The following is a 15,093-nucleotide window of genomic DNA, read 5'->3' as shown; positions in this document are numbered from 1 at the left end:
TTGTTCCAGAAACGTTTCATTTTTTGACGGGATTGGAAACTTGTACCTCAAGTTTTCCATTAGTTAACCCTATGGCAAATCCATATTTATCTTATTTTTAATTTTAAGAAATGAATGCAAATTTCCATAAAAAAATTTCTTCTACTTACACCAACAATTGAAACCAAGTAAAAGGTAGATTATATTAACCAACAATCTTGAATATTGAAGAAATGTGTTCCATTAAAACTTTTTCCCAGTCATAATTTATAAACAAACTCAGTTACTCAGGTGATTGGTGAAGTACTTCAAAATTGAAACAAACAGAGAAATCTAAAATTATGACAAAAAGAACTGTCCTAGCAGTAAAGAAAAGTAAGTCTGAGGTCTTCTGATTGCTGAAATGCCAAAGAAACAAGTAAATTGCACCACCACCTGCAGTAGCTAGAACTCTCTCATTTAGTTGTATGATGATTCTTTCCATCCGAATTCCTCCTCTGGAAGACCACGGCTATGGTATGCCTGCGATTAATTATATAGATCAATGATCACGCATTGGGGATATTGATGGAGTCTTAAGTGAGACGATCTCACACTAGTTAATTGTGAGGAGTTAAAATGGTTACAGAACATCACCATAATGTCACAATAAGTTATTGTGGTTACCTCGGGAGTGAAAGTAAGTCCGACTTTGATTTCCCCCTTGAATTCTCCATCTTTGACTACATTGTAAGATGTAGGTGGAAGACTTCCTTCCTCAAAGACTACACTCAGAGGAATGCTGCAATGACAAACAGATGAAAATTTTCAAAATTGTCTTCAGTATTCATCTTACTAAAAGACGCGATTTCTAATCTTTTATTGACTATAATCAAGGCTATCAGACAACGTATATCTATCTATTTATCTTACTTAGCCTCGCCAACAAAATCATCAGCAGTAAAGGTATCCTTGTCCATAAGTTTGAGATGGAGTTCAGGAACATGTCCTGTGACAGTAAACAAAAATGTCTCGTTCCATTCCGGGGCTGACCCTTCATCTGCTGCCATGGTTCATCAGTATGACATGCTTAGTTAGTTTTCGGCTTTTCCATTATTATTTGCACATAAGGGATGGCTAGTACTTATCAATTAGTTGCACATCAAATGAATTATGTGACCATATTGGTTCGAGTTCTAAGAGCCTAAGACGCACCTTTTGCAATGCTACTCTTCTGTTCTTGAGTGCGGCAAGTAAGAATGACATATGGATCCATGCTAGCTGAATTACATCAACAAACATTCAACCAATTCACCAATTCATAAGTATGATATAATGTCAATTATAAGAGACAGCTTGTTGGGGTGGAAAGATTCCATGTTATTTGACCTAATGCTAAGGTAGTTATTGAACACAATGTTTTCTTTAGAGAAAATCCCCATGTTACCTTTGCAACAAAAATCAATGATATTAATGTTTATTTTTCCAAATGATGGTATTGTATGGACAAGATTCAGACTCAAATAATGAAATCTCAATAAAACTAGAAAGAAATTAGGAATCATGATTTCATATCATCAATGGCCAAATAGCCCACGTTCATTATATTAATTTTTTTTTTTTTTTTTTTTTGACAACAGCTATTATTTTTATTTTGTTTGTTATGAATTTGAACGAAAAAAACTTGTTCACCTAATAGAAAAAAAATTCACATCTCCGCAGATTTATAGAGAGCCACCAAGTACAACGACATAACGAAGTACATTATGTAGCCAATAAAATGTAAAGACTTTAACAAAAAGAGGGTCAAAAGATGATGATCAAAATTCTCCCGCAATTAGAGGTGGGTTAGGTTGAAAGAAAGTTGACCAACAAAATTATGATCATAAGTAAATAACAATAAATTCATCATAATTTCCCTAAAATAAAAAAAATCAATTCATCATAATCGCAAATTTCTTGTCCTAATTATTATTATGCCCACCATTTAATCAAATAAAAATCTCAACTTTCTTTGATCAAAATCTCAAATCTAATAAATCAACATTTCATTTTCTTAATGTGAGATCAAGAGATATCATAACATCAAAATCAAAGATAAAAATCGATTATAATCATACATATAAAATGATCAACAAAAATTATAAAATGAAAAATAAAGAGAGAGAGAAAATTACAGAGGAAATCAGAGTTGTCAAGGCCTTTGGCAGAGACGAGGAGGACTTCAAGCTTTCCCTGAGCCATTTTTCTTCAAATCCCAAAAATAAAAATAAAAACTTTGGTTTATAAAATTTGATTTATAAAATTAATTGGATTTAATTTAATGTTAATGAAGAATATTGTTTTGTCTCTCTTTTGGTTTTTCTCGAGTGTGGAGAAAAAACGAGGAGAGACAGAAAACAGAGAATGGGAATGTCAAAGACAGAGTTGATTTATATGGGACCTTAATTTATTAGTCTCTCTTAATTATTTTTATAGACCCATTTTCCAGCTTGTCACCATTCTTTTTGAATAAAAAATTTACAAAAAATATTTGGTAGGCTCTCTTTTCATGTGTCCAAAAATTAAGTTAGCCGTCTGCCGAGGGCGGCTATTACATTGTAGATTTGTGGTACCGAGCATATAGGAAGGAGCACCAAATATAGTGTCACCCCTATAAATCTATAATTGATACGAGTTCATGTATGTAATATTTCGCGTGTTGTTTTGGCTCGAGTCAACTATTATATTGTTGGAATCATTTTAATCTATGGTTTTTGAAAACTCCTGTATAAATGCTTGTCCAACCTCCGTCCTTAAAAAAAAAAAGCCAAATTTTTATGTTTTCTGCCTAAAGTCGAATCGGGCCCATCTTGATCACCTCCGGCCAATTATATGAATTACTCTACAAAGTAATTCATATAGTGGTAAGAATTGTTATCAATCCCTTAGAGGCAATTTGAGGGCAAACATTTTCTTACACTTCCCCCCACTCTAAAAAGGGTTCCGATCCTTGCCATGCTGTTGATATGCTTCTTTCGTTTTTTTTAAGTGCATTACTTTTATGTTGGATATCTACTTTTTTTTTTTTTTTTTTTTTTTTGCGTAGTATGAAATACTTTATGGTCCTCACTCCTATTTTATCTCTTTTCAGCTCTCACACCCCTAAGTATCTAGAAAACCACATGAGTATTTTCACCCAAACAACTCTGCATAAGTGAATTTTAAACCGAATTATTGCTAACTCACATATTGTATTACTTCAGACGAATTTTTTTTTTATTAAGGTATTTATTGATCGAATCTATGATGTAATTAGTTCTAAAGTGATATGTATTTATATTGATATTTTAGTTTTTTTAGGAATGCTTTGCAAGTGTCGTTTGACTTCCCAATCACTTCAATTTTATAATCTTTGATTTCCCAACAAGCACAACTTATACAATCTTGAATATTTTATTCCATTAAACCTATTTTAGAGAGAGATTTCCTATTTTTTTTAAGTCACAACCACAAAAGTGTAACAATCAAACACAAAAGGGTACGAAACAATTTTTGTGTGATGAGCCTAAGCGGGTCGATCTCATTGACTCATTGGATACTTTCCTAAAATATCTAGATCAACCCTCATTAAAGATGCAAACGTAAATGAGACCAACCACTCTAATAATGTAACCGTGCATAGTACTAGAATTGGTAGTTGTTTACATTATTATTGACAATTTATCACAATCATTGCATCTTTACATAGACTTGTTCTTTTATCGTCTAAAACCCTTCCGGATGCGCTGAAAGCTCGTTCGGAGGCGACGGAGGAAACTTGGATAGCAAGAATGTCTCGTGCCATTGCCGCCAAAGTTGGATGCTTCGAGCTTTGTTGTTTCCACCATGCAAGGAGGTCGAGGCTGTTTATCTCATCGTCGTCCATGCCTTTGGTGAAGTCGTAACTCAGGTACATCTGCAACTCCGAGACGTCGCTTTGCGTTCTCTTGATTGATGAATCACCTGAAAACCTTGAAATAAAGTTAGTAGCTTGTGAAAATAAATGTTTGGCCTTCTTACTTACGTTTTTGGATGGTTGGGAAGGCCCTGAGCGAGGAACGGTGCCATATTTGGCTTCATAGACTCTATATAAAGCAAAAAACTGATCCTTCACATTAGTCTTATAGTTTTCTACATCATCGTCAAGAAACATGCATTGAAAGTAAATGTCAACTAACATAAATGTGTTTTCATACTTTTGCCTAGGATCTAATATGGAAGCAAAAATATAAATCAAAGGAATCTCACTATAATATTTACGCCACTTTTTTTCCATTGCTGGAAGATACTGATCATAATCACTTTGATGGCGATGATCAGCGAAAAGTTGGGCGAGTAAGCATGCATTAGAAAGAAAGTTTTGAGCACAAGGATTGTAAACAGTAGAAAAACAATACGTCATGTTATATAATAACTGTAAAAATTGCATATATCTTTCACAGTTATTCCAATCATCATCATACAAAGCATTTTGTGGAAATTTTTGGTTGTAAAATAATGTTAACGGGCCCTTGTACTCAATTGCCTTTGTTAACATGTCATAGGTGGAATTCCACCTAGTTGGGCAATCGGTTCTAATTTTTATTACCCTTATCTTTTGTTGTTTTAGAAAACTCTTCCATTCTTGGTATCTCATGTTAGAGCTATTAATAGACATAATAGCATCTCTGATTTTGCTGTAGTATGGGCCAATTGCCCGAACTCCATCCTGTACACATAAGTTAAGTACATGGCAAACACATCTAGTATGAAGAGCTTCACCGTCTAATAGTACAACGGTTAAGTTTTGTTTGATAAGATTAGCTGTGTATGTCATAGAGGTTGCATTATCAAAAGTCATAGACATCATTTTATCTCGAAGGTTGTATTCGTCTATTGCTTGCATTAAATGGTGAGCAATGTTAATGCCGGTGTGTGGGTATTCCAGCATTTTGAAATGTATTATTCTTTTTTGTAACATCCATTGATCATCTACCCAATGGCAAGTCACACATAAATAGTGATATTTATAACCACTATCCCAAGAATCGGCTGTTAAAGATATTCTACAGTTAAGGTTACTCAATTCGGCTTGTAACCGGACTTTGTACTCTAGGAAATTTTTCATTGCGGCGGAACGAACGGTTTTCCTAGAGATTCTTTTATGTTGGGGTTGTAGTGCTTTGTTAATGTAGGTGTTGAATGCGTCACTTTCCGAGAAAAGAAAAGGTTGTTCGGCGTGTACTATCATTTTTCCTAGTTCATCCCTATCCCTCTCATAGTTGTATGTAAAGTCGTATGGATGGAATTGGGAAATTTTGGGCTGGGTTGGATCACTAGCTGGTTTTGCACAAGCTTTCATGTGTCTAGATAAGTGTCCCGTCCCGTTTTTGGTAACTGCCGTGAATACACTATTACATGTTTTACATTTTGCCCATTGTTCACCATCTTTACTTAGGACAAAATAACGCCATACCTCACTCCTTCGGTTTTTCAAAAGTAGCATCTCAGTTTCGGTTAACCATTCATGATGTGTGTGATGGTTAGTAGTGGGACTAGTGGGAGTGGCAGTAGAAGGGGTAGAACCGGAGGGAATTCAGGTACTTTCTTGGCTACCTTGGCTAGAACAATAGTTTTGTTGATCACCGATATAATTAGGTGGAAATTGGTATGGTGGTAGTGGAAATTGGTTTAGTGGTGGTGTTGGAAATCCCGACGTATTATATGGCTCATAGCCCGGGGGGAAGTAAATGGGGTCATTGGTTTGACTCGTAATTTGGGGGCTCGTTGTATTTGGTGGTTCCCTAGAACTACTACTACGGATAAGTCGGCCTTTCCCCCTAGACCTAGATGATGGGTTGTTCGATGCCATAATTAACAATTAATTTTTTAATAAAAAGTGGTTAACTATAATAATAATAATTAATAACAACAATTTTAACAATAAAAATATCAATAATATTAATTAATAACAACAACTATAACAATAACAATAACAACAAAAATAAATAATAACAACAATTGTAACAATAATAATAATTAATAACAACAATTATAACAACAACAATAACAATTAACAACAATAATAATTAAACAAGATTATTCTAATAATAACAATAAAACAATAATAAATTTAAGATTAGTTTAAATCTTACAACCGTGTTTCAACGCTCCACTAATTACGATTACGAACTTTTTAATTTTTTCCGATATTAGGAAAATAATTAGAGAATTTAAGAGAATAATTAGAGAATTTAAGAAAATAAGGATTATTAGAGATTTAGAGAATATAAGAGATAAGAAGAAGAGATTGTGATTTTGTGATTTGGGAATGAAATGGAGGTGAGTATTTATAGAATTTTTGGGGAGCAAATTGGCAAAAAACTAGCCGTTTTTTAGCCGTTTTTTTTGGCTTATTAAGGAGCTAGAATAAACGGTAACATTACCGTTGGCCCGCGGGCCGTGCCTACGGGTCGGCACGACGGGCCAGCACGGCGGGCCATGCCCGTGATCGTGCCGGGCCGTGCCTGGGAATTCTCAACCCTGTCCGTGGCACGGCCCGTGGCACGGGAGTTGAACTTCGTGCCGTGCCGTGCTTGAATTCGGGCCGTGCCGGGCTGCGCCGAACGGCGGGCCGCGGGCCAACCCGGCCCGTGCCCAGGTTTACATCACACTACCACATACTCCACTTGCTTTATTTAGGACAAGTGATCTCTCAATCTTTTTACTTTCTCTCTCCTAAAAATAGTGGAATTGCAATAATGGATGATTCTAAGAAAAAAGTAGACCATCAACATGAGCAACAAGTAGCTTTAGATGAAGCTGCTGCAAATAATGCATTAAAGTTCTTTGAACAATTGGGCAGCTCACTTGAGTCACTGCCCTTAAACACCAATGGTCACGACTATATGTCACAACTAATGCTTCGTTTTCTCAAAGTTGATTCCATTTCTCGTGGTCGTGTTACTTGCTCCTTTTCCGTTCTACCTCCTTTTGTGGTAAGTTACTACTCTCGTACTAAGTATATATCAGAACTATATATCATACATCAATTATGCACATTGTTTTGTTTTTCCTTATCATACGTAATACTCGGATTTGTATGTTGTGTATAAGTGCGGTCAAAGGTAACATAAATATGTTTATGTTAATGCTATGTTCTCTTCACCTAGAATGTAAGGTGCAAGTCTTTGATCTGTATTACTAGTATTAAGGTTTGGTCTAAATTTTATTTGATCTGAACTCTTGTATGATTGGTTTGTACACTAATGCTTAAAAATACTTTTAGACGGGATATTACAGGATATATATCAATGTTAAATTTTCTAAAATTTTAATTTTCAACAAATACTCCGTATATGAAGATGTAGTCCAATCTAAATCTTTTGATCTGACTGTATAATTAAGTATGTAATACACCTACCATTTCTTTTTTGGAAACTTCAAAGTTTCAATAACAATATGCGTGTGATGAGTGTAATGAAAAGGTGTATAAGAGAAATGAAAGAGATAGAAAATGATACGAAGTACTCGTATATTCTATGATTTTCAAGTATTCCATATGTTTGGCTTAGAGTCCCATGGGACAAGAGTCCTTTGATTTTAATTACATCGTCAGGTACAGGCGACCGTATAAATTGAAGTCGTTCAAAAGTTTTATACCTCGTACGTGCTAGTGTGCCACTACACTTTTATTTGTACGTGACGATCATTGAGTAATTAAAACTTCATAATCATGTATGGTGTTTTGTTTCATTCAGAACTACTATGAGGGGTTGCAAGGAGGAGTAGTGGCAACTGTAGCCGAAAGGCTAGCCACAGCGTGTGCTCGAACCATGGTAGGGGAGGAGAAGCCATTGTTTCTTGGTGAACAAAGCATATCCTACCTTTCCGCTGCTTCAATGAACGTAAGTCATAGAATATAAACTAGACAATTTTATTGCAATTACGAGTTACTCCGTATTAATTATCTAAGAAGTACTATATGTGGCGCAGGCTGAGTTGGTTGCTGATGGAAAAGTTTTGAGGAGTGGAAGAAACTTAACAGTAGCATCAGTTGAAATCAAACTAAAAGAGACGAAGAAACTGCTTTACATTTCTCAAGCTACTTTCTATCACCTCCCTATCTCAAAATTATGAAGTGTATATGCTAGATTTCTTTGTCAAAAATCCTATCGATTAATAGTACTTATATAGTTATATTAGGAATTTAGGGTCATTAGCTATGAAGAAGTGTCATGTTCTTTGGCTCTTCAGAAGCTCGTTCACATTAGAGGTATTCGACGTGGTCTGTCATAAAAGACCCTAGGCCTACACGCACATCTTATAGGTATGTACCACGTGTATCATATGAACGCATCTAATAATTTGTACGTGTTAGTTCTCTATAGGAGACATCGTGTGCACTATATTTATGAGAAACCTCTTTATTTTAAGGAGAATGTCTTTATGTGAGTATCATATAAGTTTTATAAGTACATTAATATCAAGATGATTTTGGTCATCATAAAAATGACTATCAAATCCAGGCTTCCATTCCATTATTCATACAATTCACTCCATTAGCTAGGAATAAACAATTGTATGTAAAGATTGTAAACAATAAAACAAAAGTAACATTGATTGGTGTTGAGTATCAAACACAACACCAATATAGTATTATTCTGCTCCGTTTTAGTTGCAATATTAAGATAATAACTCTATTCATACTCTTTCAATTTAAGTCATACTTTGATATATGCGTAAGAAAAATTATAATATGTTGTTAGATTTATCTCAATTTCTAGTTACTTTATTAAACAATCAATTTAGGTGTTTACGTAACTGTCTCCTTACATTGGCTTAAGGTAGCCACGGACGTTAATCTGTTATGTAACTGACTAATGACCGTATATGATTCTAGATAATACAATATGATCTCAGGATGCACTCCTACTACCCCGATAATTTTTACATCAAAGCTTAAAATCTACAAAAATTGGTCCGATTTCATGTTTTATATCCCTTTCATATTTTAATACGAAATTTTACAATTCAATTCAAATCCTATATAGTCTTAAAATAGAAACCTTACCAATAGCATAATGTTTATGTGCTCGCAAAAGTACGTATAAACAAATCACCAAGTATTTATCGTGAGACTATCTCATACAAGAGTATAGAGACGAGGCCGTTTTATTACCTTTACCTCACATGTACAATCGTACCTACCAACAATGGCTAAGTATTGGCGCATAGCGCCTATATACTTTAGAAACAAATAGGATGACAAAAAATACCACTACATGCATAATAAATGACATGTGATAGGTATTTTGAGGGAAAATATTCAACGATATATGATGGCAAAAAGTACCACTACATGCATAATAATACACTAAAAGTACTATTAAGACAACTTATAATTTAATGACACATTATACATATATAATAGTACACGAAAATATACCACCGTAGAGAAACATCAAATAAAAACAAAATAAAAACCCAAAAATACCCTCGTATATGCATGCCTAATAAATAGCGCCTAGATTCACTGACCAACAATAATAGGAGGACCCCTAATTCCCGTCCCCCAATCTCTAACTTTCTCTCTCCTCAAAAATCATACTCATTATTGGGGGAAAATAGCGATGGAAGATTCTAAGAAAAAGTTGGAGCAACAACAAATTGAAGAGGAGGAGACCATTGAATCATCAACACTGCAGTTCTTCGAAGGTCTGGGCATCTCTCTTGAACTCCCAAAAATTTCGAGTAATCACGACTTATTATCAGAATTATTGATCAATCTTCTCAAAGTTGATTCCATTTCTCGAGGCCACGTTTCTTGCTCCTTTTCCGTCTTACCTTCTGTTGCCGTAAGCTTCACTATTCTACTAATTTAACATTTTTTGATGATTATATTCTATTTTACTGCTAATTGTACTTGTTAATTATTTTTTTCGAATTTGGTGAGTTGTAGTTTATGAGTGTGTATGATCCCAATGAATTGAATTTCAGTGTTATTATATACGGCGTTATTAGATTTGTTCATATAAGGAATAATACATTTTCTTCAAATATTTTGGAGATTTTTGCTTATTTTAGAAAAATATGCTTATTATACGAAGTATAACAATTGTTTAGGTGCATAGGGAGTACAATAATTCGAAAATGTTCATGAAATGAGTAGTTGAAGTTTATGAGCATAAATTTGCAATCAAAACAAATATTAGGCTAAATAATAATGTAAGAATTTTGAATTGGTGGCGTTGTTAACTTGTTATTATCTTATACAGTTCGAATTATGTTCTTGGTCTTCGATTTTGATTTATATATTGTAGAATGAAGTTAGATACTATGATCAAAGAGTAATCAACTTAATTGTTATAAACATGTTTTGTGTTTTGTTTCAGAACTACTACAAGGGGTTGCATGGAGGAGCAGTGGCAAGTATCGCTGAAAGGCTAGCCATAGCGTGTGCTCGAACCATAGTAACAGAGGAGAAGCCGCTGTTTCTTGTTGAGCTGAGCATTTCCTACCTTTCTTCTGCTCCCATGAATGTAAGTTACCTGAATACTACTTTGGACCAATCTCAATGGAAACTGGGAGATTGTATTGCAGTGACTATCTAAGTTGATCATCTAATTTGTAAGTACTAAATGTGATGCAGGCCGAGTTGAGTGCTGTTGGATCAGTTGTGAGGAGTGGAAGAAACTTAACCGTAGTATCAATTGAAATCAGACTAAAAGAGACGAAGAAGCTGCTTTACACTGCTCAAGCTACTTTTCATCAACTCCCTGCAGCAAAATTATGATATGAGTATTTGAAGAGCTATATTCTTATAACTTTCTTCAAAAGGAAATCCCATGTTGTGTAGTAGTCGTAATTTATATAAGAGGGTAGAATTTTATATCAAGGAAACATTGAAACTTTTCAACCTCCAAAGTTTCCACAAAATTACCATTAATTACATGTTATGTTGATACATTTCAGGATGAAGGCACTCTACAAATATCTCCCATAGTCCCATTAACAAAGTAGCTCATAGGCAAGAACCTCGTACAAATTTGGCGTAAAGTTATAATACATCAGTGAGTGAAAATTTTGCCTATAACTAGGCTATCTGAGAGATAACAAAGGATGGACTAGCACGAAGAATAGCTCTGAGCAACACTTTGATATTTTGGCCGAGGGCTTATCATTGCCATGCTTCAATCTCTGTAACTGCATCCTATACCACCATGATGGTCATCAATCTTTTAGCTTCAGTTGCTTGACTTGCAAATTTAGCATGCAGTTTCTAAATCTTAATCTTATTCAGTTGGCTAAATCTTGTGAAGATACATACAGCACCTAAGCAAAACAAAGTAACTGATTGATCATTCTTTGAACATCTTATAAATAATTTCCCCTTCTGGCTAAATGAAAGGAAGGGATGTTCCTGACCAATGTATTGCCACATTAATAAATCACCCGAGATAATCCCATTGTGATAGGGAGGGTTACGGGAGGGTCCATATGAAACAACCTTACGATGATAGGCAACTATTACTCTATGTAGGATAGATGGACTGATATGAATGGTTTTAGTCACTTCAGAATTCAGATGCATGTGCATGTTAACCAAAATTAGGGCCATGAATATAGCCTCTCACCAATTACACATTATGGAAATATGGCATCAACGAAGGCTTCAGCGTCAAAAGGTTGAAGATCTTCCAGGCCCTCACCAACACCCACAAATTTCACAGGAATGCCAAGCTCATCTACCACGCTGACCTGCATGCCAATTTAACAGTCGAGATGAATACCAAAGGAATCGAATAATCATGTCCAGAAAAGATTTGGATTAAAATTCATTACCACGCAACCACCTCTTGCAGAACCATCAAGTTTTGTCAAGATTAATCCAGTCACTCCAACAACCTGCCAGTGAAGAGATCTAACAAATCAGATATTGGCAATTGATTCCTCAATGAAGGGCAGAGATGGATCATCAAGCTAGGCAACTGGAACATTACAGGCATTACAGCCAAACAAAGCAAATGCGCTTGCAGTATAAAAACAAGGTTAGGGTCAATACTTCATTAAACTCCCTGGCCTGAGGAAGCATATTTAAACCAGTTGTTCCGTCCAAAACAAGCAGAATCTCCTGCGAAATCGCAACCCATTCCGGATTATAGCATTTCACAACTACTGTAAGACATTCAATTAAATAGCAACTCTAATGATATGGAAAGTTAATAAGCTTCTTACATTAGGAGCACCGGAAACTACTTTACCCACAGCTTTTTTACAAGCTACCAACTCCTCCATGAGACTGTAATTCGTATGAAGACCTAATTAAGGAAATGAAGTTGCTTATAATAAAACCACCAAAAAAAAAGTACAGCAGAAGTTTTCAGGGATGCAGAGCGCTTACGGCCAGATGTATCACATAGGACAATATCAAATTTGCCTTCCTTTCCTCTTTTAACAGCCTGAGTAAGAACTATTCAGAAAGCACATTCTTAAGGTCAGTTGGCGCTGTCATCAGCCAAGAGGCCTAACACGGGAATCCTATTGTTATACTAAAACGTTTAAGTTTTGAATTCCCACCTGACGATGCTTTTGCCTTCTCTTTCTCTGCCACAACAATTTCACAATCTGTTCGCTCAGCCCAGATCTCAAGCTGATCACTTGCAGCAGCTCGAAATGTATCACCTGCTGCCAATAGTATCTGGAACAACAAATAACATGAGGTCAAGCACATATAGATTTAACACTGTTAATGCCCCTTCCATAGCTGAATAATATCCCTCTTATGATGTTAGTAAAAAAAAATTATTTGTTGTGCTGTAGGTTATTCATCAGGATTTGCACTACTCAGGTCTTTATAAAGTATGAATGAGCATTTCTCACCATTAAGTAACTTCCATAAAAAAACAGGTTACTCACACAAAAAAAATAAAAAAAAAATAAAAAAAAAAACACAAACACAAACAGTTTAAGCACTAAGGCAAAGCTTGAGGGAAAGACTCCTAACTAACCTTAGCTCCTTCTTTCTTCAATCTATGAGCCAACTTCCCTGCAAAGAAAGACAGGATATAAGATACTCTATATTAGCTATGTCATCATTAAAAACAAATCTGAAGAATCATGTTACGCAACTTACCAAGAGAAGTTGTTTTTCCGCCTCCATTAACACCAACTATCATGATTACAGCAGGTTTCCTACAAGACAGGGCAACAACCAACAGTTTGTTGAGTTTAATTCAAGCCCAGCAGCTCAGATAAGTTTAACCATGTAAATAATTCCTCTATTGTATGTTTTTAATTACTACACATCTTTTTTTTTTTCACGCTTGCCAATGCACTATTTCAATCACTAATATCTTTAATTACCAATATGTAAAAATTATAAAATTTGATATAAAGAGACCATAAATCAAGGCGAATTTAACAAATCTCATGAGACTGTATTTTTCCTTAGCTATAAATCATCAAAGCGTAAAAAAAATGGAGGAAGTACGTAAGATTCACAGATTGAGGACCTAAATCCCAGCTGAAGTTCTGTTTTACTTCCTTTCTCTGTTAACAACTGAAGAACACTTCTCTTCAAGGCATCCTACAGAGATGAAAATCAAAGGAAGTGATTTTCAACACCAGTCACCAGAGCAAAAATAAAGCAGATATACCCCATCCAGAATAAACCAGCCACATCATCCCAACCCCACTTAAATGGGGTAAGTTTTAGCAATAACTTTGATTTATTTTCAGCTTTTCTTCACAAATACTCTGCGTAATTACTATAAACAAATTTTCTTCACTCTTCACCTCTTTCCCCAATTTTGTATGAGAGGAAGTATGTTTGGAAATTTAAAGGACAATATTTCAACGCAAGCAAACACCTTCATAAGCAGCAAAACTACTAAACACGACTAGTATCCCTCAATTCCTAACCAACATTCCACTACACCAAACTAGGTACTCAATATAAGACTATACTAAACTAAAATTAAGAAATTGAACAAGCATGGTCTCACAAGTAACAATGTGACATGCTTAGACTAATCTTACCTATCTATTAAGCCGTATCACAAAAAATTTAACACAAGACAAACAATCATAAATTCATAATTAGTCCATAAGGATTTGTGATTTTGTGAATACATAGTATGATCACTTGATCATCCTTGTTTGTTTTGACTACATTATTATATCTCAACTCATCCAATTTGTTCAGCTGCAAGTAAAAAAACTATCCAATGCACAATGCCACATGTTGTATAATAATATAATCTCTCAAAATTAATGCATTTTCTTAACAATATGCAATATAATTACTAAACCAAAGAAATTATTATTATACTAAGCAATGTAATACAAATTGCAGCATAAATATAGCATAATCAAATGAATTCATCATACCTTAATTTCAGGTCCAGATTTAAGCTTACCAGCCAAAATATCTTCTCGCAAAGAATCCACAATCTTAATCGTAATTCTCGGTCCAAAATCAGACACAAGCAATGCCTAAATACCACAATAAAATCACCAATCATTAACTCAAAAAAAATTTAAAAAAATTCCAAAAAAAATAAAAAACCTCTTCGAGTTCGTCGAGAACGCGGTCGGTGTCAGCGAGGTTCCAGTACAAGAGGAGCTCATCAATGACAGCGAGATTGTCGCGAGTTTTGGAGAATCCTGAGAATACTTTCTCGACGTCACTTTTGGCCTTCTCTTTGATGAGCCGCCCTAATTTGGTAAAGAATCCGGTTGAGCCGGAAGCTCGACATTGAAATTGGTTCGAACTCGGTCGAGCTGCGAATTGGCGGGTGTGGAGTTGGGAGAGAGAATTGGAGAGGAGAGAGAGTGAAGAAGGAGATGATGCAGACGCCATTTTTGTGATTTTACACCATGAAATTGTTGTTTGTTGAAGGTGATCAGGATAATGTAAAACGCAGTCGTTTCATATGCTACCTTTATAAATCCGTTCGTTTCATATGCTACCTGTTCTAAATCCGTATTTTCTCATTTTCCTTTATTAGTTTCTGCGTTTTTTATTTTTTTCTTGTAATTATAAGTTTATTACACTTAAACTATGCATAGGCAGCATAGCAGAATTTTATTTTTATTTTTTCTTGGAATAAATTCACGATTGAATTTATTTTT

The 15,093-nt window shown here is 34.9% G+C and overlaps 4 protein-coding genes across 6 annotated transcripts; 2 read left to right on the top strand and 2 right to left on the bottom strand.

Moving 5' to 3' along the window:
* Positions 1–157: 157 nt before the first annotated feature.
* LOC110731746 (elicitor-responsive protein 3-like) lies at positions 158–2,398 on the bottom strand. Of its 2 annotated transcripts, none has more exons than XM_021911644.1 (5): positions 2,136–2,398; positions 1,174–1,239; positions 892–1,021; positions 646–760; positions 158–501 (listed from the first exon to the last, which is right to left on the bottom strand). In XM_021911644.1, the coding sequence occupies exons 1-5, from the start codon at positions 2,200–2,202 to the stop codon at positions 439–441; spliced, it is 441 nt and encodes a 146-aa protein (XP_021767336.1). In that variant the 5' UTR covers positions 2,203–2,398; the 3' UTR covers positions 158–438. The 2 variants fall into 2 exon arrangements, with proteins under 2 accessions (XP_021767336.1, XP_021767337.1); XM_021911645.1 differs by having other exon boundaries at positions 892–1,018.
* A 4,249-nt stretch (positions 2,399–6,647) lies between these two features.
* Positions 6,648–8,374, top strand: LOC110731465 (acyl-coenzyme A thioesterase 13-like). The gene is made up of 3 exons (XM_021911318.1): positions 6,648–6,956; positions 7,719–7,865; positions 7,954–8,374. The coding sequence occupies exons 1-3, from the start codon at positions 6,720–6,722 to the stop codon at positions 8,095–8,097; spliced, it is 528 nt and encodes a 175-aa protein (XP_021767010.1). The 5' UTR covers positions 6,648–6,719; the 3' UTR covers positions 8,098–8,374.
* A 1,114-nt stretch (positions 8,375–9,488) lies between these two features.
* Positions 9,489–10,931, top strand: LOC110731744. The gene is made up of 3 exons (XM_021911641.1): positions 9,489–9,815; positions 10,353–10,499; positions 10,610–10,931. The coding sequence occupies exons 1-3, from the start codon at positions 9,591–9,593 to the stop codon at positions 10,751–10,753; spliced, it is 516 nt and encodes a 171-aa protein (XP_021767333.1). The 5' UTR covers positions 9,489–9,590; the 3' UTR covers positions 10,754–10,931.
* LOC110731742 (cell division protein FtsY homolog, chloroplastic-like) lies at positions 10,826–15,005 on the bottom strand. Of its 2 annotated transcripts, XM_021911637.1 has the most exons (13): positions 14,932–15,005; positions 14,528–14,901; positions 14,350–14,454; positions 13,473–13,546; positions 13,094–13,152; positions 12,969–13,006; positions 12,538–12,658; positions 12,362–12,430; positions 12,196–12,278; positions 12,023–12,091; positions 11,803–11,865; positions 11,595–11,718; positions 10,852–11,292 (listed from the first exon to the last, which is right to left on the bottom strand). In XM_021911637.1, the coding sequence occupies exons 2-12, from the start codon at positions 14,819–14,821 to the stop codon at positions 11,605–11,607; spliced, it is 1,089 nt and encodes a 362-aa protein (XP_021767329.1). In that variant the 5' UTR covers positions 14,822–14,901; positions 14,932–15,005; the 3' UTR covers positions 10,852–11,292; positions 11,595–11,604. The 2 variants fall into 2 exon arrangements, with proteins under 2 accessions (XP_021767331.1, XP_021767329.1); XM_021911639.1 differs by lacking the exon at positions 14,932–15,005 and having other exon boundaries at positions 10,826–11,170; positions 14,528–14,927.
* Between the last annotated feature and the right edge of the window lie 88 nt (positions 15,006–15,093).

Source organism: Chenopodium quinoa, unplaced genomic scaffold, assembly GCF_001683475.1.
Source record: "Chenopodium quinoa cultivar QQ74 unplaced genomic scaffold, ASM168347v1, whole genome shotgun sequence".
NCBI lineage: Eukaryota > Viridiplantae > Streptophyta > Magnoliopsida > Caryophyllales > Amaranthaceae > Chenopodium > Chenopodium quinoa.
Note: the sequence above shows the minus strand (reverse complement) of the source record. Positions and strands in the feature narration are given on the sequence as shown.

Bases quoted from the DNA above. Each gene is read 5' to 3' on its own strand.
- LOC110731746 (XM_021911644.1), bottom strand. From the start codon at position 2,202: ATGGCTCAGGGAAAGCTTGAAGTCCTCCTCGTCTCTGCCAAAGGCCTT. The intron at 1,240-2,135 runs GTAATTTTCTCT...GATGTAATTCAG, and splicing joins TGACAACTCTGATTTCCTCT to CTAGCATGGATCCATATGTC. The intron at 502-645 runs GTAACCACAATA...AATTAATCGCAG, and splicing joins GACTTACTTTCACTCCCGAG to GCATACCATAGCCGTGGTCT.
- LOC110731465 (XM_021911318.1), top strand. From the start codon at position 6,720: ATGGATGATTCTAAGAAAAAAGTAGACCATCAACATGAGCAACAAGTA. The intron at 6,957-7,718 runs GTAAGTTACTAC...TGTTTCATTCAG, and splicing joins CCGTTCTACCTCCTTTTGTG to AACTACTATGAGGGGTTGCA. The intron at 7,866-7,953 runs GTAAGTCATAGA...TATGTGGCGCAG, and splicing joins TTTCCGCTGCTTCAATGAAC to GCTGAGTTGGTTGCTGATGG.
- LOC110731744 (XM_021911641.1), top strand. From the start codon at position 9,591: ATGGAAGATTCTAAGAAAAAGTTGGAGCAACAACAAATTGAAGAGGAG. The intron at 9,816-10,352 runs GTAAGCTTCACT...GTTTTGTTTCAG, and splicing joins CCGTCTTACCTTCTGTTGCC to AACTACTACAAGGGGTTGCA. The intron at 10,500-10,609 runs GTAAGTTACCTG...AATGTGATGCAG, and splicing joins TTTCTTCTGCTCCCATGAAT to GCCGAGTTGAGTGCTGTTGG.
- LOC110731742 (XM_021911637.1), bottom strand. From the start codon at position 14,821: ATGGCGTCTGCATCATCTCCTTCTTCACTCTCTCTCCTCTCCAATTCT. The intron at 12,279-12,361 runs GTAAGCGCTCTG...TTCCTTAATTAG, and splicing joins CCTATGTGATACATCTGGCC to GTCTTCATACGAATTACAGT. The intron at 11,866-12,022 runs GTATTGACCCTA...CTTCACTGGCAG, and splicing joins AGGCCAGGGAGTTTAATGAA to GTTGTTGGAGTGACTGGATT.